The sequence below is a fragment of the Amyelois transitella genome, chromosome 5 (genome assembly GCF_032362555.1).
Source record: "Amyelois transitella isolate CPQ chromosome 5, ilAmyTran1.1, whole genome shotgun sequence".
Taxonomy (NCBI): Eukaryota; Metazoa; Arthropoda; class Insecta; order Lepidoptera; family Pyralidae; genus Amyelois; species Amyelois transitella.
In genome coordinates, this window is record NC_083508.1 from 1707483 (window position 1) to 1731964 (window position 24482).

Here is a 24482-nt window from a genome sequence, read left to right on the forward strand (position 1 = left end):
AAAAGAAACTTCCCAGTAGTTCTACTAGTAAGACAACTTAGTAAAACAACAAAATAAACATAAACTGGTAGGCAGCGACCACATCCTTCCTCTTGCCACGATACCTGCGTACTTCTTTCGCCTCATCCACGTTCATAACACACTTCATGCAAGTAAGGCGGCTTTGGGTATACTTGATCAGACCTACGCCATGACGTCCCTGATTTGATCAAGGTAGTTCGTTTAAGCCTTCCCATCCCAACATTCCCATTTACACTCTCCTTGTACATTTGCTTAGTCAACCTGTCTTCATGCATCCTTTCTACGTGACCTGTCTCCATGCATCGTTTCCACGTGGCCAAACGTCCTCAGAAATCTCTTTTATTATCACAAGCACCGTTTAATTAGCAAGTGACAACTCTGATTATTCTATATTTTAAGAAATTTGTGAGATCGCTCTAATGGCGTCGAGTTATGGCTAAACGGTTTCGTGTGATCAAGTGGAAATCGAAAGATCGCGATTTTATTGAAGCACTAAACACTGAACCGATTTTGATAAAACTTGGTACAAATATGTAGGTTGCGGAAAAATGGAAATGTTAGTAAACTTTATAAATATAAAATTAACAGAAAATATAAAAAATGGAGGTGGCTTCTTTTAACTCCAAGACAAGAGCTTAATATCAGAAGCACAGAAGAATAACATAGGTACAATTAAACAAAATGGTGGCAATATAATTCTTACTTCTTGTGGTGGAAGACTGCAGCAGACTGCTGGTCTGACCGCCCGGGAAGGTGGCGTTGCGCTTATGACGACCCTGGGAACAAAACATTTTATTAGTAAACTAGCGACCCACCCCGGCTTCGCACGGGTGCAAAATTAGGAAAAAATTATACATAAAAACCTTCCTCTTGAATCACTCTACCTGTTACAAAAAACCGCATCAAAATCCGTTGCGTAATTTTAAAGATTTAAGCATACAGACAAACAGACTAAAATAGCGACTTTGTTTTATACTATGTAGTGATTAGCTGTGCCAGCGACTTCGTCCGCGTGGTATAGTTATTTTGGGCATCATTGTAGCCCTCAAGGATGAATAATTTCCCCCGTTATTTTTCACATTCTCCATTACTTCTTCACTCCTAATAGTTGCGCGTGATGTTATATAGCCTAAAGCCTTCTTCGATAAATGGTCTGTTCAACGCAAAAATATTTTTTCAATTCGAACCAGTTGTTTCTGAGATTAGCGCGTTCAAACAAACAAACTCTTCAGCTTTATAATATAAGTATAGATAGTATAGATAAATAAAATTAATTGGTTAAAAATACATACATATAATCACGGCTATATCCTTCACGGACTTAACATGACAGATGTTGAAAAGTCTGAAAGGCCATGTTCATGTCAAGCCATAGCTTAACGATGGAATTGAGATGATTAAATTAAATAAAAGAGAAAAAACTGATTAAATGCTCGATCTGAACTACATTGCTCGTAAGGTTAAGGTCAAGAAATGCTTTCTCGTAATGTCCACAAAAAGGAAAAACAGGAATTTACTATTATATTCATAAGTCTTAATTTTACAGCTAAAAAAAAAACAATTTCTTGAATTAGAGAACACTGATTCAATAAGAGATTTTATTGTTAGAGTTATGAATGTGGATGAAGCGAAGGAAGTATGCAGAGGTCGTGGCAAGTGGAAAGAGGTAGTCTCTGCCTACCCCTCCTCCGGAGAAGAGGCGTGATTTTATATATGTATGTACGTATATATATTTTATTGTTCACAAGTTGACGCCTGCAACTCCGTTTGCGTGTTTTTGGAAATACAAAGATTAAGGTTATTAAATATACTCAAATTTTACAGAGTACATATTTCAGAGTAGCTGGTCCCTTTGGTTTCTACGTCATATGAACCAGACCTTTCATTTTTTCCCCCCAAAAGAAAATGCTCATCAGGTTTTTTTTGTATGTATTGATTGCCTTATTCCACAGTTCTACTAATGCATTTAATTTAACGTTTAACTTTATGCCGTGTGGTTCCCGGCATCAATAATTGCAGTGTGGTTCCCGGCATCAATAAAAAAAAAAGATTAGGACTACTCCATCTCTTTCCCGTGGATGTCGTAAAAGGCGACTAAGGGATAGGCTTACAAACTTGGGATTTTATTTAGGCGCTGGGTTAGCAACCTGTCACTATTTGAATCTCAATTCTATCTTAAAGCCAAATAGCTGATCGTGGCCGTGGCAACTGTTGGCTCTGTCTACTCCGCAAGGGATATAGACGTGACCAAATGTATGACTGCATGTATGTTTAACTTTATGAAAACCTGATGTGGAACACAAAATTGACATAGTCGCGGGTAAATGCTTGTTCAAAATCATTGTTGACCTTGACTATTAAAGATCACTTCACATGGAAGTCACGATGATATATCCAATCGGCAAGACGAACAAATAATGCCTGCTCATAATGCACGATAGGGCCATAATCCTTCATTTGATGCCGCTAATCGTGATGTGGGTGAATCGAACTGTCATTACTGTGATCATGATGATACCTACGCCAAGATGGTTTACAGTGAACGGTTTGTAGAAGGAATGAAATTGATTGGTTTCATAGATGCAATTTCAAAATTAGTTGTCCTAAAAACTTTTTTATTTTTTTTTATTTTTTTCGGGACAAATTACACGGATTGAGTTAGCCTCGAAGTAAGTTCGAGACTTGCGTTACGAGATACTAACTCAACGATACTATATTTTATAATAAATACTTATATAGAAAAACATCCAAGACCCAGGCCAATCAGAAAAAGTTCTTTTCTCATCATGCCCTGACCGGGATTCGAACCCGGGACCGCCGGTGTCACAGACAAGCGTACTACCGCTTCGCCACCAAGGCCGTCAAACCGTCTTAAAAACTTTGGCAATTGTAAGGATAAAAACATATTAAGTTTGACTTATGTATATTGTCTCTTTGGCTTCCCAGACTTTCAAGTCAGCTGAGAAATCATAGAAAATAGGCCATCATGAAAAAATCAGTGTGCAATCAGGCTCCTTCTTCTTCCTTCTACCTCCGTAGCATGGCACGAGCGACGCCATTTTTATAGCGCTGAAAACTATCGTTGTTTTGCTTTTTATTATGACGTGGAATGGGATATAATACATACATATTGTCACGTCTATATCCCTTGCGGGGTAGACAGAGCCAACAGTCTTAAAAAGACTGATAGTCCACGTTCAGCTGTTTGGCTTAATGCTAGAATTGAGAATCAAATAGTGACAGGTTGCTAGGCAAACTAGCCTGTCGCCAAAAAGAATATATTATATTATTAATTATTAATATTGTATAGTAATAACACTTAAGATGCACCGACCAGTTAGAGGCTTAGGATAGCAGGCTAAGAAATTAATGGCCCGTCTGCCTTTCCATCTGTATTTGTCTTAAAAGGCCGCGAACTTTCTAACAGCATGCGATCTTGATGTATGGGAATTGGCTCCTTATATTATTCGTTACTCTGGAGGGGAAAGCAAGATTTGTATGTATTTTTATTAATTTGTTTGTTTGTTTTGCAAACTCTAAATTGCACAAAATATTTTTTTAAATATTTTGTGCAATTTAGAGATTTTTTAATAGTTTTTTTAATCCCAAGAACTGTATGATTAGTTTTTTTAATCCCAAGAACTGTATGATTTATCATACAGTTCTTGGGATTAAAAAAACTAAAAAAATTAAAAACTGGCAATGGCGGACTTATCGCATTTGGTATTTCTTCCAGTCAGTTCTTAAGTATTAAGTCCAAATACATTTTTTTTATAAATAATCTAAACCAGACTCAGAATATTTCGTGAACAGATGGTTTCTCAAAATAATAAGAGAACCTTACATTAAAACTATTGAAACATATCATATCATTATTTTAAACAAAGGAATCATGACTCTCTTCCTCTTGGCTTTAGTAACGGTTGCATTCTCATCACTCTGGAGTGAAGCCCGGGGTATGCCTTTGACCATGGATGTTTTGCCTGACCGTAAAAAGGAATCATGACTGTCACTGTTAAATAAGTAATTTGAACTTACTTTAGGTAATGACAATCCTATCCTACTACTATTATAAAGGCGAAAGTTTGTATGGATGTTTGTTACTCTTTCACGCAAAAACTACTGAACCGATTACCATGAAATTTGGTATGTAGGTAGCTGAAGACCCAGAATAACACATAAGCTACTTTTTATCCCAGAGTTCCCGCGGGATTGATAGGGTTTCCATGCGGACGAAGTCGCGGGCGGCCTCTAGTATGATAATATATGAAAGAACTAGAGGCCGCCCGCGACTTCGTCCGCATGGAAACCCTATCAATCCCGCGGGAACTCTGGGATAAAAAGTAGCCTATGTGTTATTCTGGGTCTTCAGCTACCTACATACCAAATTTCATGGTAATCGGTTCAGTAGTTTTTGCGTGAAAGAGTAACAAACATCCATACATCCATACAAACTTTCGCCTTTATAATAGTAGTAGGATAGTAGTAGGATTGTTGGCATAACAACGATAATAATAAACAAGATGTAACCAAGACAACGCATAAGTACAGTATAATGTAGTTTCTCCCAGTGAGGTAGGCAGACAATTAAACCAGTGACTTTTACCGATAGCTACTTTCGACCAATTAAATGTTTTCCATCGCTTTTCTCCTAAACTCGTCCTACGTGTCAGATTTCCCTCACAATTTTGCAGAAACTGTCCTGAATATGACTGGAAATTATTTGTCAGTACTGTACCTACTATCGGTAGTTTATTAAACACTTAAAAACTTTTTAATCATTTTTATAAAAGTAATAATGATTTAAGTAAAAAAGTAGTCATATTTGTCGTCCAACAATAGCTGAAGATCTTTTCCTTAAAGATATATTTACGGCTAGACTTCTATCAGCGGCTTGGCTCCCGTGGGCGTTTCGAAAAACAATAGCAGCCCATTTCTATTTATCTACAAGAAAAAGAAGAAAAAAATATTTTTCTCACTAAAATATTAATATGGATCTGCAAAACCAACAAGGCTTAATTAAAACTTAAACCCCAGATACACTATTTCACAAATATTTAAACTATATACACTCAGAGCCGATCAAATTAAAGTGATATAACATAGTCGTACACCATTCAGTTACAAGCTCCTCGTCGTAGAACAATAAAAGCCGATCAGGGACACCGTTAGCAGATCAGTTGATTGCTGTGGGTCGCTGAACTGATAGTGATGGATGGAGGTACGGTCGCGTTCATAATTGCAGTCATAGTTCGCAAAACTTTATAGCTTGCACTCACCGCTGTCACTCACACATTCACACAAATAACACAATAAACAACAAGCGGTAAAGCGTTGGGTAACGCGTCATCAAGAAGAGGGTAGTGTAAGTAAAAGTCGCCGCGCAGCGGCCGTCGTCCGCTAATCAACACAGCGACATGCCACACAGCGGAGATCCATGGTGGATCAGTACGAAAATAATGGCTTCATACCGACCAGAACATTTGCGGAACAGTTCGACACATCAGTGGTTACTGTTCGTCGAGATTGCACCGTGAGGGACTACACCACAGACAGCCAGCAAGAAAGCCGTATTTATCCGAAATAAATAAGCAAAAACATTTAGAATTTGCTCGGCAGTATTTGGATTTTGACTGGAAAAAAGCAATATTTACGGACGAAAAGTTCGTTTACGTCATCGCAACACGGTAGGCTTCATTTATGGCGAAGAAATGCAACTCGGTATGAAGAAAAAATATTGGGCCAAAGATGGAGTCTGGACGCATATCTGTAAATATGTGGGGCTGGATGAGTGCTGCTGGACCTGGGGAACAGGTGTGGATAGCAGGACGCGCTACAGCTGCTCATTATGTGCAAGTGCTGGAAGAAACCATGTTACCAACTGTGCGGTGTATTTATCCGATTGATGATATGCCAACAATATCATTTGTGCAAGACAACTGCCCTGTGCATCGAGTCCATATAGTGCGTGAAAGGTTCTGCCAGTTTATATTAAAACCACTAATTACTTAGATAGTATTTTAAGGACAGCTTCAATATCTTTTCTTTATGAAAACGAATAATTAAGCTGTAACCTTAATAACAGAAGATAAGTAGATGATATAATTAGTGTAATATGCTGTATGTGTAGCTTTATATAATCATCGATATGTAAACAAAACTATAGGTAAACTGTTTCAATAAAATTTACTAATTTTAATTATTGAATGTTTTATTTTGATCCCTCTTGTTTAATATTTCTTGCTGATTTCCGTGTTTGAAGACACGGGTATTGTAATTCTTAGATATCAGTTAGTTAGTTAGTCAGTCAGTTACTTAGTTCAAATGGCACCTTGAAACATTAAAAATTGTCAGTAACACAATTTTTTTTTAAATAGACAAAAAAAATCCTTGAATAACTTCGGAATCCAAGTAACGCTAGTAACTAGAACAAGCGAGTGTGAGCAAGCGAGATTATCTAATATATCTTAGATCTCACTTGCTCACACGAAGTAATAAAATTGCTACCCACTAACTTTCAAAGGAACCACTACCTATGTTAGGGACGTGTGCAGACAAACTTTCAACCTTATCGAATTGACATAAGTCTGGCAGTCGCAGGCTTCCCTCTATAGGCAAATCTTATGCAAATAATGAGAGACGACGATATCTCGATCGACAATTATCGGGCCCAGTTCGGCCATCGTTGATTACCGTCTCTTTCTGTTTTGTTTTGTTATATGTCATAGAATAATAAACTGTTTTACTTAGTAATCATTGGTATTAAAGACCGTATTCATTTGATGGAATATTTATTCTTTTTAAATATGCATGTGTGTGTGTATCTACTGGAACCACAGTGCACGCTATTTTAACCCGTAAGAATTTTAAAACTATGACTGCAGATATGAACGCGATCGTACATACATACAAATACACGTTCGCGGCTTCGGGACGGAAACAATGTGTGTTTAGCGCACTGTTCGATACTGGACTTGGTAAGAAAAAATAAATGGAATTGTTTAATTTTCTTTCTAATTTTGACATTGATCTCATCTGTTTGTGTTTGAGTGCCGTGTGGTTCTCAAAAAAAAAGAATACCACTCCATCTCTTTCCCATGGATGTCGTAAAAGGCGGCTAAGGCATTATCGTCAAGACAGGATATGTTTAGTTTCTTCTTTTACCTGGACACAAAACAGGCGACATTTTTTCATCAAAGCGAATCAAAGAAAAGCAAATGAAAGCCTGCAAATTTCTACAAAACGCACCAGCGTTGGCTCTTATAAATTTTGTCAAAAAACTATTGTTTTTCTTTGTTATTCAAGTCTGGACAACGATGTTAGATCGGCCCATTAATGATGAAGTGGTAACATTAGTATTTTTTTTTCTTAACTCCAGTATTTCCTCCGATACAAGTCAATGTAGCTTGACACGTTCTTGCCACATACGGCTTTATGACTGCCAGTAATGTGATGTCTAATGTGTAAACTACTGATTAACTAAAGCTGTGTACACACATACCGATGTCCATTTGATTTACACACACACACATTTCAATATGTACGATCGCGTTCATATCTGCAGTCATAGTTTTAAAATTCTTACGGGTTAAAATAGCGTGCACTGTGGTTCCACTAGGTAAACACACACATGCATATTTAAAAAGAATAAATATTCCTTCAAATGAATACGGTCTTTAATACCAATGATTACTAAGTAAAATAGTTTATTATTCTATGACATATAACATAACAAAACAGAAAGAGAGGGTAATCAACGATGTCCGAACTGGGCCCGATAATTGTCGATCGAGATATCGTCGTCTCTCATTATTTGCATAACATTTGCCTATAGAGGGAAGCCTGCGACTGCCAGACTTATGTCATTTCAATAAAGTTGAAAGTTTGTCTGCACACGACCCTAACATAGGTAGTGGTTCCTTTGAAAGTTATTGGGTAGCAATTTTATTACTTCGTTTGTGCAAGTGAGATCTAAGATATATTAGATAATCTCGCTTGCTCACACTCGCTTGTTCTAGTTACTAGCGGATTCCGAAGTTATTCAAGGAATTTCTGTCTATTAAAAAAAATATATATTGTTACTGACAATTTTTAATGTTTCAAGGTGCCATTTGAACTAAGTAACTGACTGACTAACTAACTAACTGATATCTAAGAATTACGATACCCGTATCTTCAAACACGGAAATCAGCAAGAAATATTAAACAAGAGGGAGCAAAATAAAACACTCAATAATTAAAATTAGTAAATTTTATTGAAACAGTTTACCTATAGTTTTGTTTACATATTGCTGATTATAATAAAGGTATACATACAGCATATTACACTAATTTACCTATCTCCTGTTATTAAGGTTACAGCTTAATTATTCGTTTTCATAAAGAAAAGATATTGAAGCTGTCCTTAAAATACTATCTAAGTAGTAGTTTTAATATAAACTGGCAGAACCTTTCACGCACTATATGGACTCGATACACAGGGTAGTTGTCTTGCACAAATGATATTGCATATCATCAATCGGATAAATACACCGCACAGTTGGTAACATGGTTTCTTGCAGCACTTGCACATAATGAGCAGCTGTAGCGCATCCTGCTATCTACACCTGTTCCCCAGGTCCAGCAGCACTCATCCAGCCAGACATATTTACAGATATGCGTCCAGACTCCACATTTGGCACAATATTTTTTTCTTCATACCGAGTTGCATTTCTTCGCCATAAATGAAGCCTACCGTGTTGCGATGACGTAAACGAACTTTTTGTCCGTAAATATCGCCGTGTTCCAGTCAAAATCCAAATACTGCCGAGCAAATTCTAAATGTTTTTGCTTATTTATTTCGGATAAATACGGCTTTCTTGCTGGCTGTCTGTGGAATAGTCCCTCACGGTGCAAACTCGACGAACAGTAACCACTGATGTGTCGAACTGTTCCGCAAATGTTCTGGTCGGTATGAAGCCATTATTTTCGTACTGTTCCACCATGGATCTCCGCTGTGTGGCGTGTCGCTGTGTTGATTAGCGGACGACGGTCGCTGAGCGGTCGACTTTTTACACTACCCTCTTCTTGATGGCGCGTTACCCAACGCTTAACCGCTTGTTGTTTATTGTGTTATTTGTGTGAATGTGTGAGTGACAGCGGTGACTGCAAGCTATAAAGTTTTGCGAACTATGACTGCAATTATGAACGCGACCGTACAAGATTTTTTATAACGTAATTATATATATGAAAAAAAAATGGTACAAGTGGTTTTGCTTTATGCACTCACTCGTCATACTTAGATCCAAAAAATGGTCTTTAAAATAATATACTATCTCGGGAATACGCGTCCCTCTATTTCGGATCTATTTGTATAAATAATAAGAGCTTATTGTAAAAAATAATAGGGGTGGTTGGACCGATATGTCCCATCTTTTCATTTTTATTTTTATTTACCCATATCTTTAGGTTTTTCATTCAAGGCTAGCACCATCTAGGTAGTGGCGAGGTACCTCCTTCTAAAACCTAATGCGGAAGGCCTCTTTGGTTAGCGCCTGACTGGCCACATGAGCGATAGTGTGTTGTTTTTCTTTTTAAAAACATTATGTAAAAATCTCTTATGTCGGAATCTTCCGAATTTTTCTCTTCTCCGTTCTTTTAATTGATCTTCGACTGGAACTGTTAATTTATGAGTTTTATTGAGTCGTTAGTCATTATACTACTTCGATTTGTGAAGTGGACATACAGACAATTGGTGTCATCAGTGTTATTCAAGGACTTTACAATAGCCGGCCGGCAGAACTTAGAAGCCTCCCAGAGCCCTGGTCAGCCTCACTGCGAGGATTTCTTCTGCACGGTGGATGTTGGTGAGTACTTTTAAACTGCCTAGTTATACGGTCGTCTAGCCTTGAATAATATCATATTTTTCCATTTCCTTTTTCTCATACTTTTCTTTTCGGTTACGCTCCCCGCAGGATAGGCCCTATTTACACGGGCTATCCATTATTTTTATTTGGTCCATTCGAGTACGGATACGAACTGGTTTAGGTCAATCTTTTGAAATACAGTGCGTAACTATAATTGGCACGTAAATTCGTTAGGGCGACCGCCATTTTGTTTTCCAAAGAAAGTGCATAATTATTAGCATTTTCTCATTTTAATACTATACCATCTTTATTTAATATTATTCTAATTAGGATTATTTATGCGTATTAGGTAGGAAATACCTAGTTGGGTATTCGTACGTAATTATTGGTACGGAAATTCAATAAAGGGATTTCACCTGTCGCCATACCTATTATAAAATTATTTATCATAATTGCATAATTTTTAGCATATCCCCTTAACGTTATTTTCGGTTTTCTGATATTGTTTCATACCGAAATAATCACTAATAATTATTAATTGGTTTTGTGAAATACCACAAGACTTCATTTATTTCATTTCTATCTCCATAATGGCTTTATCCGATGTAATGGAGAATAATCCCGAAATTTCCCTTTTGAATTCTAAAAAACAAATGCTTTTTTCCCGTATTAGTGATATATTTGAACTTTCAAAGAAGGTTACTAGTTATACATTAAAATCCTGTGAAAGTTTCATGGCCACGTCAGAGACAATTGACGATTTGCGTGGTAATTTTGAAAAAATAATCGATAGACTCAATTTGCTAATGCTGGAAGAAAACCCTAAATTTGTTCCTAATTATCAAGAGTTGGCCGTCTTTGACGATTTGTACTGTCGTATCAAACGTGTTCGTAATAACGTAAATGACGAGGTAAAGGTCAAAGAGCCCACGGTATCAAAATGTAACCATAAAACTCATATTAAACTTCCTGCCGTTGAGATCCCTAGTTTCGATGGAAGCACTGAGAACTGGCCTATTTTTTATGAGTCATTTAAATCTAACATACATAATAATACTCAATTGTCAGATTCTCAGCGGGTGCAATATTTAATAGGTAAATTAACGCACAACGCCCTCAAAATCACGGCCGGAATCGTACCTACTGGCGAAACCTATAGAATAATATGGGATAGCTTAGTTAAACGATACCAAGATAAACGCACGCTAGGTGCACATTATTTGTCTAATATTTTTGATTTGAAAAATACTTCTTATACTGCACAGAGCTTAGAGATATTCATTGAGAAATACTCTGCTTCTATATTAGCATTAAAACAGTTAGGGATTTCGGAATTGTCTGATTTTATTTTCCTTAATTGTGCATTACGTAATTTAGACACCCAATCTGTACAAGCTTTCGAGTTATCGGTACGTGAGAAAGAAATACCGTCCTCTGACGACTTAATTACATTTATTCGTGATCAAGTTAAAATATTACAACGTTCAAATAATTTAAGCTCTAAAAATTCGAACGTCAATAAACCTCTTTCTCAGTCTTCTAATAACTCGCGTAAGAAGAATACGTACACGTTGTTGTCTCATAGTGACAACACTGTTGATTCCGTGTCACTTGAGAAATGCCCTTGTTGTCATGGCAATAAGCATGCGTTGTATCACTGTTCATCTTTCCGCAATTTAGATTCACCTAAAAGTAGATATGATTTTATTAAATCTAAGAACGGTTGTGTTAACTGTTGTGGATTAAACCACACTGTTTCCAATTGTAATTCGTCAGCTGTTTGCGGATTATGTAACAAGCGACACCATACTTTGTTGCATTTCGATAGAGTACATAATTCTGAGCAAAATGCTATTAAAAGCAAAACTCATTTCCAAACTTCGCAAGTCGGTAAAACTGATTCTTCATCTCGAGTCGAGTGCGCGTGCACTAGTCAGCGGCCCGCTTGTCAGGTCGTAGAGAATGTTTCGAACCTGAGTATGAACTCCGCCGTTGGCGCGCAGAACCCGCCGTATCAACCCGCCCCTGTGACGTCATCTTTGTTTACCGATGCCGCTTCGATGTCTTTTAATGCTAAAGTGCATTCGAGCGCTATTTTGCTAGCTACGGCACAGGTCTACGCTAAGGGTAGGGATGCGAGTAAGATGTTGATTCGTTGCTTGATTGATAATGCTTCAATGAATAACCTTATAACAACCGACACTTGCAAATTATTGAACTTACCAATAATTCCATTAAGTAATTCTTTTGTTAAGGGAATTGGTATGTCAACGCGTCCTATTCATGGGCATGTTGTTTTAAATATAGAGTCTCGTGTAGACAGCAAACAGTCATACCGAATTAGTGCATTAGTTGTTGATTGTCTTACGGATGAATTGCCATCCTGTTTTATTGATAAATCTGATTTTACTCATTTAGAAAATATTTGTTTGGCTGACCTTACCTGGAACATTCCCGGGGATATACACTTAATCCTTGGCGCTCAGCTATTCCCCTATATTTACCTAGGTGACAGAGTTGAATCAGGCACTAGCGCACCACCCGCTATATTGACTACCTTTGGTTATGTTTTAATGGGTGATGTACCCAAAACATCCTGTGTTACTTCGTTCACTGGGTTCGCTCTTAATGATGTCCTTCAGAAATTTAGGGAGTTAGAGGAGATACCGCAGACTAAATATTTAAGTCCAGAAGAAACTGAATGTGAGAATTTGTTCACATCTTCAGTGTCACGTGACGAGTGTGGTCGCTATTCCGTTTCTCTGCCGTTCTGTCGCACGCCTTCAGAATTAGGTAATTCAAGGGCTATTGCTCTTCGTCGATTTATGGCTTTAGAGGGAAAATTTAAACATACTCCCGGGTTGAGGGAAAATTACAATTCTGTAATTTATGATTACATCAATAATGATTATTTATCTGAAGTTCCCCAATCTTCTTTAAATGTTGAGGGCTATTACATTCCTCACCACGCAGTTATTCGGGAAGACAAGCCTATGCCTCGTATAGTTTTGGATCCAACCGTTAAAACACATACTGGTCTTTCTCTGAATGATATCCTTTACGTTGGCCCTAATTTGCAGGCGGACTTATTTTTACTACTTATTGATTTTCGATTGTTTCCAATAGCTATGACGGCTGATGTGAAACAAATGTATTTACAAATTAAAAATCCCGAAAATGATCGGAAATATTGGCGTATTTTGTTTCGATTCAATGAGAACGAACCTACTCATACTTTTCAATTCAGTCCTTTACCTTTTGGACTTAAGTCAAGCCTTTATCTCACTATGAGAACTGTTAAGCAGTTAGCCGAAGGTACGTCTCATGAGTTTCCTGAAGCAGTCGCTGCTTCTAAGAGTAGGCTTCATATAGACGATTTAGTTTATTCAGTGCCTAATGATAAAATTGCAGTTTCTTTGTCCAAACAATTGGTTTCCCTTTTTAAGGCAGGATCTTTCGACCTTGTCAAGTCGACTAGCAACTCTTCTGAGCTGTTGTCCCACTTACCTGAGTTTCACCGAAGTACGGTGAATATTTCTAATGGGGGGAATTTTTCCAAGGTGTTAGGTCTCGCGTGGGAGCCTGGTGATGACAAGTTGTTTGTTACTGTTTGCGATGTACATGATAAATGTACTAAGAGGAATATCCTCTCTATTGTAGCTCGCTCATTCGATGTTCAAGGTGTAAATACCCCAGTCATACTATATGCTGAATTATTGCTTTCCAATAGCTTGTGGTGGAATTATCTTCCATGGTTTATCAACCCACCAAATATGGATTCTTTACCTGAACTCAAAGTCAATGTTTTAACTTATCAAAATGAATCGCTCGTATTGTATGAGTTCTCTAAACGTTTTTCTTCCTGGGAGAAACTTTTGCGTACTACGGTTTATATATTGCGTTTCAAATAGAAGGTGTCAGTTATAAATATTAAGGCACATTTAATATGTGAAATACTTTTACAACGTGTCGTTCACAGTGTCCTTTTCTATAAGCATATAAAGTTAATCAAATCTGATAAACTTCTTTGTTTCGGTTTAATTATTTACCTTCTAAAACTAAAGTTCGGGATATTAGATTCTAGAACTGTCCTAAGATTTAAACTTAAAAAAAGTAATACTTATTTCGGGTCTCATCTCATTCACTTCGCTCCATTTGCTTGGCCTATAGGTTTAATCATAAAATTATATCCGGGCAATGATGAAACAATCAGAGTTGCCTTAGTTAAAAACAAAATATGGTGTTATAAAAGACCGGCTGTTGAATGTTATCATTTATAAACTCAATAAATAACTTTAATACATTTACCTAAAAATATTATTTTTAAATTACGTTAATTGTTGAATTGTCTCTCGGTTTAGCCACGTTCTCTCTCATCATATATTCCAATAATTAATACCTATATTCCAACATACTTTTCTTTGAAAGTTCTTTGAACTTCCAAGCCGGGGAGAATGGTTGGACCGATATGTCCCATCTTTTCATTTTTATTTTTATTTATCCATATCTTTAGGTTTTTCATTCAAGGCTAGCACCATCTAGGTAGTGGCGAGGTACCTCCTTCTAAAACCTAATGCGGAAGGCCTCTTTGGTTAGCGCCTGACTGGCCACATGAGCGATAGTGTGTTGTTTTTCTTTTTAAAAACATTATGTAAAAATCTCTTATGTCGGAATCTTCCGAATTTTTCTCTTCTCCGTTCTTTTAATTGATCTTCGACTGGAACTGTTAATTTATGAGTTTTATTGAGTCGTTAGTCATTATACTACTTCGATTTGTGAAGTGGACATACAGACAATTGGTGTCATCAGTGTTATTCAAGGACTTTACAATAGCCGGCCGGCAGAACTTAGAAGCCTCCCAGAGCCCTGGTCAGCCTCACTGCGAGGATTTCTTCTGCACGGTGGATGTTGGTGAGTACTTTTAAACTGCCTAGTTATACGGTCGTCTAGCCTTGAATAATATCATATTTTTCCATTTCCTTTTTCTCATACTTTTCTTTTCGGTTACGCTCCCCGCAGGATAGGCCCTATTTACACGGGCTATCCAAGGGGTTTAACCATGGATAACTAGGGCTTGTTTGATTTACATTAAAATTTGCTAAGTACCGAGATGACAGTAAAGTCATTTGTAGAAAAGACACATTAATCAAAAATCGATTTATTCGTTCGTTCGTTTAAATATCTTCACTGAAAAGAAAATCTTCTCCTTTGTCGTAACCTTTTCCCATTATTTACGTGGGGTCGGCACAGTATGTTAGTTTTTTCCAATTACTTCTCTTACTTGGCATCTCACTGGTCACCCCCTCTCCTCACATTATCCTTTACGCTGTCCAACCATCTCCTTTCCGGTCTTCTCCTTTTTCTTAAACCTTCCACTTCCATATTTAAAAAGATGCAAATGCAAAGATTAAATGCAAATAAGAACAAATTGATAAGTGTAACCCTGGCTTAATACCTATCCACCAAGCTTTGTCTCAAAATGTTATGTAAAATCGCCTTAATAACTTGATTGCTCCAAATTCTCACAACATCCACATCAAAGATGATGAATCGCCATATTCCGAGTAATTCCCATTCGCTGGAAGTTTATTCGTCTGTGCCCCACTTCCAATTCTCGGGAACACCAGATTGGGGCCAAAATAGCCCGATTGTTTCACATCTGGGTTCAATCTGCCGTCTGGGTAATAAAACTGGAGTACACTGTTGATGTCATCACTAGATGTAATAGATGAATTATTAGTATTTTTTTAGGAAATACGGGATATATAAGTAACACAGAAGTTCGAGACTTGTGTTACGAGATACTAACTCAACGATACTGTATTATAATAGTAAATACTTATATAAATAAACATCACAGACCCGAGCCTATAAGAGAAAGTTCTTTTCTCATTATGCTCTGATCGGGATTCGAACCCAGGGCCTACTGTGAAATAGACAAGCGCACTACCGCTGCGCCACAAAGACCGTTTAAGTTTTTGGTGCCTCACTCTTTGCTGAGCAAAAGACTCAGGTCATTTTCCATGCTTCCCTACAAATCGTTACGAATGTTAAGTTTATTGCTAACTGATGGTCTTCACGTGAGGAAAAATATCATAAGAAAGCCTGCACATTTTATCAACTAGATTGTTCCTAGTTGGGTGAGGTTCTTGAGGACGAACCAGAGTCGATGGAACTCCGTTTATTTTTCATAATTCTCTCTACGCTATCAAATCTATATTTTCTCTTTGGTTTTCCACAAGTTCTAAAACTTTCCATATAGTCGTCCACACGTTAGTATAATAATTATTCCTCCAATAACATGTGTGTAACCCCTTACTTCCATGAGAATGCTGTAATCTCCGAGAAAGTATTGACAACTTGTAACAGGGGACGCCTGTAGCAATTAGTCAACCATGATAATTGCCAAGTTTCCAAGGAATTCGATAGAAAACACATAGCTGTGCCCTTGCGCAGATCACCAGTGACATACTGGGAAGCAATAAAACCATATAGCGCAAAAGCAACTGACTGAGAATCATGGTCGTCAATTTAATATCAGATATAAGCCTTTTATGTAGTTTAATCTATTATATCCCTTATGGGAAGTCCCTTGTGGGATAACATCATGGGGAAACCTGCAGTTTTAGGCAACAAGATGTGTAACCATAATTTATAATGGGTTAGGTTATCCTGAGAGGTTGCGGAGGTCAGACGGGAGTCGCTTCGTGCGAAAAACTGACTCATTAAAACCAGAGTGAAAAAGTATAGACCCAACCAGGTCGAAGATGATGAATGGAGTTTAACACTTCGTTCGCGGTACACATCGACCTCAAATTGAAGACTAAGGTACAAAGCTATTTCCTTCAACATGGCGACGAAATACGATAATCTAGAGCTTACTCGCCTCATTACAAAACACGCAGCCTTTCACACGCACAACCTAATTGTACACTCTGGTCAATTTGCTTGAATAGCCTTCCTATACATTATATATATATGTATACATCATGCCGGTTCCAGGATTTTACCTTTTACTACCCAAAGGTTGGCTGGAAGAGATTGCTTAGCGATAAGTCCGCCTTTGCTCAACATATTCATAATGTATGTTTCTACTACATATGTGTTTTTTTTATGGGCAATAAAGATTATTTGCATTGTATTCTATACGTCCGCAAAGGCCTGGCCAATTATCCTGAAACAAAATGCCAACATAAGAGCAAAATTGAACTAAAACGAAAAATCAATTTTGTCAGGCTTGTAACCTGGATGAGGTTTCTTTGTTTAAGGGGTCACACAGGTCAGAAAAGATGCGTCCTCGGAGGAGAAGCCCAAGGTCGCATATAAACACGGTCTAACTGAAGGTCAAACTAAATTAATACATTACCAGTGCAGGCTTTATATATATCAGATAGCACGTAACCACGTCTAAGAAAGTTAATTGAGTTACAGCGATTATCTCAGCTATTCAGTTGATTACTTCTCTAATAACATCATAAGCCTGATTGACGCAGGCATTAATTAAGTCTTTCCTTCCGTCTAGATATTATTATAGGAAGTGTTGAGCTGCCAAGGGTATGGTTATCTCGAAATGCGAGCGATTTGCGCACACGCCGCTTTCTACACTTATCTCAGCCACTTTAACTGGTGTAGTCTCATCAGGATGATAATAGCAATGTTTCGCCTCCTGCGCAGATATTACTATCTTTTCCTCGTCTTCTCGTGTTTATATTTGCACCGTCCGGTATTTTGCGTTATACTGATTGGAATTAAGCATGTTTGTCTAAACTATCCATATAATTTGATCAATTGCAACTCACCGTTAAAATTGTATATCTATATTTTTGTTAACAAATTGAGATACAATGTATGGGTTGTTTTAAACCATTATGGATGTATCAAAAGCACGAATGTTTAATTTATCACGTGTACAAAATTGCAAAAAATGCATATACCATAATTCCTAGGCAAGACGGTTGAAAGTTAAGCCACAAATGATTTTGAGTGTGACATGACCCAGAGTCACGAAAGTAGGACAATTGTGGTCTAATTACGACTTCCATATTAAGAACAGATCTCGCAGCTGTATCGGGTTCGCGATTACTGGCAATTGATAAATTAGTTTCATCTGGAACTTGGGAAGGGTCAAATTGGGTTAATGAAACGGCCGTAGTGTTCACACGCTATGGAGAGATTCGATCGCAGAGTAGTGAAGAAGAAAGAAATAACATATATTAAATTTGTGGGTAAAAAATATTTAGACCAACTATTAAAGAAGCATAATATCGTTATACTAAGAAAAAAAATGAGTGAATAGTGAAAAATTATTCGTTTAATCATAAGAACGGAGAGTAATGGGTGGATGTCTTAAATTTAAGATCTAGGAGAAAACCAGCAGGAAAAATAAACTTGCGGCAGAAGAATCCGAATATCAGAACACGTATTATATTTACCACCTTAACTATCATTTTTCAAGTCATACCAGCATAACCGGTTTCACAAAAAAACTTTTAAAAATTCACACTTGTTTTAAATCCTGATAAAACAATGGTGAAACTAGTTCAGTAAAATCACAATGTTGCAATGCTATGATCCAAAGAAACAACAAAGGTGGTGGGTGCGCATACGCAGGATGTGGCTCCCGGTTTTTGTGCGAAGTCCTGTTGGAATGAGACCGTGGCACGGGTACAATGTGGATAGGCGAGCGTGACGCGTTCCAAACCTGTCTTGGCGTGACTGTGTCCTGTTTTGTATCATAAGTAGCTAGACGACGTAAACCATTTGTAGTCTTGCAAGGCTATCAAACATTAGTATTTGATTGGTTGCTAGCGGTTTTGGTGACTATCTCTAAGTACATACATACATGCATATGGTCACGTCTATATCCCTTGCGGGGTAGACAGAGCCAACAGTCTTGGAAAGACTGAATGGCCACGTTCAGCTATTTGGCTTGACGATAGAATTGAGATTCAATTAGTGACACGTTGCTAGCTTATCGCCTAAAAAAGAATCCCAAGTTTGTAAGCCTATCCCTTAGTCGCCTTTTACGACATCCATGGAAAAGAGATGGAGTGGTCCTATTCTTTTTTGTATTGGTGCCGGGAGCCACACGGCACATCATCTCTAAGTCATCCAGCTAAATCTGGTCTTCAATATCAGGGACTGTCTAGTAAGAGATAAAGACGTTAGAAGATATTGCAATAAAATGTTGTCTTACTTGACTATTGGTCAACGATAGACGCTTTTGTAATTTAGTACAAAACATCCTACAATATGAATGTTTTTGATTACAACAGTGGTGAAAAGGTATCGAGTTAAACATTAAGATTGTCTTGTTAAATAATGAGTTAAATACATAACTCATTATTTAACAAGCTTGATTAAGGTAATCTAGATTTAGGCTTCAGAGGTAAATTTAAGAAGTAAATGTAATCAAAAAAATCAAAGCTGGCAGGATCCTATCCACTTTTCAAGGACTTAACAACCACTTCTTCTTTTAGGCGATGGGCTAGCAACCTGTCCCTATTTGAATCTCAATTCCATCTTAAAGCCAAATAGCTGAACGTGGCCTATCAGTCTTTTCAAGACTGTTGGCTCTCTCTACCCCGCAAGGGATATAGACGTGATATGTATGTATGTCTATTTCAGACATAACGTGCCAGTTACGATACTTGGTGGACCAGCGGGTCAGATTTCAGCAACATGATATGTGACCCCGTAGTCCCAATACGTAGAAGTCAACAAAAGCGTCGTCGGCGCAAAATATTTGGGTTATAGTATAAGCGTGTTTGTTTTATTACTGGCCTATTTAACTAGCAAAGATGGCGCGCAATACATAATCTCTTCTCTTCACATCATCGCCGTTTTGTTTTTACCTCTGTACTGTTTTATCTATACTTATATTATAAAGCTGAAGGGTTTGTTTGTTTGTTTGAACGCGCTAATCTCACGAACTATTGGTTCGAATGAAATGAATGAAAAATTCTTTTAGTGTTGAATATACCATTTATCAAGGAAGGCTTTAGGCTATATAACATGCAACTATTAGGATCGAAGAAATAATGGAAAATGTGAAAAAAAACGGGGAAAATTATTCATCTTTGAGAGCTTCAATGATGCCCAAAATAACTATTCCACGCGGACGAAGTCGCGGGCACAGCTAGTGGTACAATAAAGAGTTAATAATGAATGTATTGTTCCATCCTAGTGTTTGTCCTCAATATATCAATATAATAAATTTTCGGAATCTCTTTACCTTAAAGAATAGGACCACTCCATCTCGTTTCCATGGATGTCGTAAAAGGCGACTAAGGGATAGGCTCATAAACTTGGGATTCTTCTTTTAGGCGATGGGCTAGCGACCTGTCACTATTTGAATCTCAATTCTATCATCGAGCCAAAATGCTGAACGTGGCCTGTCAGTCTTTTCAAGACTGCTGGCTCTGTCTAGCCCGCAAGGGATATAGATGTGATTATATGTATGTATATGTGGTATCTTTTAAAATGCACGACATGTTTGAAATATGATTAAATGTACCACTCACTCACTGATGTACATAGAACTCCTAAACTTAGTTAGTTTTGCGGAATCTCCTTACCTTACTCCTCGGGTAGACACTCAGCACATCAGCCCACCACCTCGTCTCCTCCCGGCAGGTTCCCTTCACGAAGGTGACCCGCTCCGGAGCTGTGATGGCCAGGCTGTGAGGATGTCCGGTCACGGAGTCAGCGTCGCTGACCTCTAAAACGGTGGTCATGTCCACGCTGGCCTGTGGGACTGTGTCCGGCTGTGGGCAAAAGATAGAGATTTATCAGTAACGTCTATATATCTTGCGGTGTAGACAGAGCCAACAGTCTTGAAAATTTGGAGAGGCTTATCAGTAATATATGTATACTTATAATCACGTCTACATCTCTTGCGGTGTAGACAGAGCCTACAGTCTTGAAAAGATGGAAAGGCTTTATCAGTAACATATACCTATAATCACGTCTATATTTCATGCGGTGTAGACAGAGCCTTCAGTCTTGAAAAGATGGAGAGGCTTTATCAGTAACATATACCTACTCGTATAATCACGTCTATATTTCATGCGGTGTAGATAGAGTCAACAGTCTTGAAAATATGGAAAGGCTCTCAAGATCAAATCTCTCTTTCTCATCTTTGCATTCCCAGTTGCACCCTCCGCTTCTATCTATTTTATCATAGAAGGCTTTTCAGTTTTATTTTTTCTGCTGTCAGGTCTGCAGATTGTTCAGTTCTAAGACCATCACATCTTAGCTTAAAAATATCATACCTTTCCGAAAATATTATAAACGGCTGATTTCTAAACACTGTTTAAATTAATTTACTCCTCTTTGACATATATGTATAGAGACTCATTTCCTCATTTACTCGCAAAGATACGTATCATAAGTCTATAATTAGACTTAGTAACAGTTCTCAGACAGACAACGTATACATTTCAATTTCAAATTATAACAATACATGTAATTAACAATTTTATAACGTGACTACATATGACTACCCACGCATTAATGATCAAATCGACATATATAATGAACACGGTAATCTCAAATCGTTGCACATAGTGAATGCAGACATAAATAAGTAAAAGTAAGAAATTTTTTAACCTAATCAGCTATTAACAAACCTTTACAAATCGAATAGGATGAAAACGATACTTAAAAAACTTATAATATCTTAGAAAAAATTATAAACGTAAAACGGTACATAACTACAATAAAAAAATATTAAAATCAAAAAATGCTGAGGTTGAAAAACTTTTTCACGGGAAAGGAAGGAGTACATAGGGAAACAATTGAATTTGAAAAATAACCTCCAATAGATACGTAAGGACTAAAGACAATTTCAAATTAAATTGATAAGATATACTTCATATTTTATCAATTTGAATAAAGAATACTATTTACAGTAATGGCGAAGAGAATATTACGTCAACAACTTAAATATTAATTTTGGAGTGGGATCGAAAAGATAGCTTTCCTTGTGATGGATTTAGCTTATATACCAAAGGCAACCTTTTTATAATTAACTTATTGCACATTAAAATTAGCTCAAGTCAAGTTTGATTAGTAATGATTAAAGTAGTAATGATTAGTGTAGTTTCCTCTGGAATTCTTTATAACAAATAAGTAGTTTCACAGCAGGATACAAAATTTAAATGCATATATTTAATAACATCTACCATCGCATCTACTTACACCAAGGTTTATACTAGAATTTAATTCCGATTAAAGGAAGTCATCCCAGCTACCCAGCTGTGATCTTTACAAACGACCTCGCTAACAGGAGCGGTGGCGGCGCGAACTCAAAGCGATGTGGTTGCGATGTGGTTGCGATGCAGCGTGATACACGCCCGGAATATCGCAGTCGCTCGCTCAGTGTCCGCTCTGAATTATACTTGTATCTGTAAATGTATGGCCACGAAAACTGCTTGCGCTGAAGATATTATTTATAATGATAGATATTCTTACACTTGAGAGTTTGTTGGTGTGAAGCAAAAAACGTAACGCAAATAAGAACTAGAAATAAGTAATTGTTACTTAATAAATAAAAAATAATAAATTTATACGGGACATATAACGCACATTGAGTTGGTCAAAGTAAGTTCGAGATTTGTGAGGTACTAACTCAACGATACTATATTCTTTTAAAGACACATCCAAGACCTAAGGGGTTTTAGTGGGTAGGCTGGTACATTAGATTCCAGGAGTCCCACACTCTCCCGGGTTAAGACCCGGGAGGCAGTCCGTAAAAAGGATTTTCATAAACAAAAAAACGCCAATCAGAGAAAGTTCGTTTCTCATCATGCTCTTACCGGGATTCGAACGCAAGACCTCCAATGTCACAGACAAAACTTTTGTAAGTAACAAAAATTTAAATGTTTAGTGGCCCAACCTGAGTAACTCTTTGCCGGTTACTGGCGATATCTCTCACGGACGGTAGTAATTAGTTAAAACCTTATTAAAGGTACATTGGGTCTAGATCTAGACTTCACATGTATTAAAGCTAGGACTGGACATTTTTACTTGATTTATTAGAACGTAGTCTAGATTAATTTTGTTTAATGTCTTATTTCCGCTTATGTTTGCGACATGAACGTTGAATATATAAATCAGAAATATTTATATGACAGAATACAGTATATATTTAAGGACACTCTCCCGTTTGCAACAGAGGGTTATGTCTGCGCAAACATACAATCACCTTGGACTCCGTCATATGAATTCATATAGATTCATAAAATTTATAACACTTCTCGCCTCAAAATTCCCAATAAAGCGAAACCACTCACGAGCTAATTGTAATTTTCTTAAGACTACTCCCTTTTCTCTGCTAAAATGATGCCTTATTGATTTCTTTACATACTTAGTCCTCTTTACCACATGTCTTCACGAAGGACCAGGACAAGGGTTTCAAAGCACAAATGTATCTCCTTATTTCATACATACATATAGTCACGTCTATATCCCTTACGGGGTAGACAGAGCCAATAGTCCCGAAAACACTGAATGGCCACGTTCAGCTGCTCGGCTTAATGATGGAATTGAGATAAAAATAGTGACAGGTTGCTAGCCCATCGCCTAAAAAAAAAGGATCGCAATTTTATAAGCCTATCCCTTAGTCGCCTTTTACGACATCCAAGAGATGGAGTGGTCTTATTCTTTTTTGTTTTGTATTTGTGCCGGGAACCACACGGCACCTATCCCCACCCATCTCCATATTTCCAATCAAACATACCTATCGATTAGCTGATCCAAGTCTGAAGCTGTCCAATCCTAACTTTATTACACATTCTCCGATGCATCTGTCGCATCCCGTTGCATAATCGCCTTATTAGGTATTAAAATGGGGGAATAAATTGCCATTGATGTAAGACGGTAATATACAAGAAATTTTGCAACGAACAAGCTTGGTTGTAAATCGCTTGGTAGGCAAACTATCCTGCCTTGGTTACTGTTAGGAATCCGCCATTCACAATGCCAATAGCATTTATCTCGATAACTGTATGTTGGGGACGTCATTCATTGAGTTGTTGGGTACAATTTACTTTAAATGTATCCATACATTCATTATATCACGCCTCTTCTTGAGGGGTAGGCAGATACCTACATCTTTCCGCTCGATCCCTGCAGCTTCAGGTTCATTTATTACTCTCTATTCATGAAAGCTGGTTTAAGACTTGACCTTTCACCAGGCAGGACGTCCCCGATTTAATCAAGGTCATTCGTCGTTAGGCTAAGCCTTTAAATACCAATTACATTCTCCTTGTATATTTCTTAGTCAAACTATTTTCATTTATTCTCTGAATGAAATTAAACTCTAATGCGGATGAAATGTACAAGTTGAGGAAAGATAAAAATCAAACTATCTTAGCATTGCCTTTTCTAATGTTGTCACTATCTCATCATCATCATATTATGCCCCGGCCGGGATTCGAAACCGAGAACTCCGGTGTCACAGACAAGCGTACTACCGCTGCGCCATAGAGGCCGTCAATATATGACTTACTATGGCATATAATAAAGCAAGGAAGCACTAGTGTCGCACTCAGATCCCGTTGCGTGATGCAATGAGCTATTTTTGCAACGGGCACGGGCCGACCCGCTCCGGAT

The 24482-nt window shown here is 37.5% G+C and overlaps 1 protein-coding gene across 3 annotated transcripts in view; it reads right to left on the reverse strand.

Moving 5' to 3' along the window:
• The window catches only part of LOC106138439 (protein outspread), a 290023-nt gene that overhangs the window by 31405 nt on the left and 234136 nt on the right, over positions 1-24482 (reverse strand). For all 3 annotated transcript variants that reach the window (XM_013339589.2, XM_060944352.1, XM_060944351.1), the window contains exons 4-5: positions 20444-20632; positions 725-797 (exon numbers count right to left, since the gene is read on the reverse strand). In XM_013339589.2, the coding sequence (XP_013195043.2) occupies positions 725-797; positions 20444-20632 (262 nt within the window). The remainder of the gene's footprint in view (positions 1-724; positions 798-20443; positions 20633-24482) is intronic.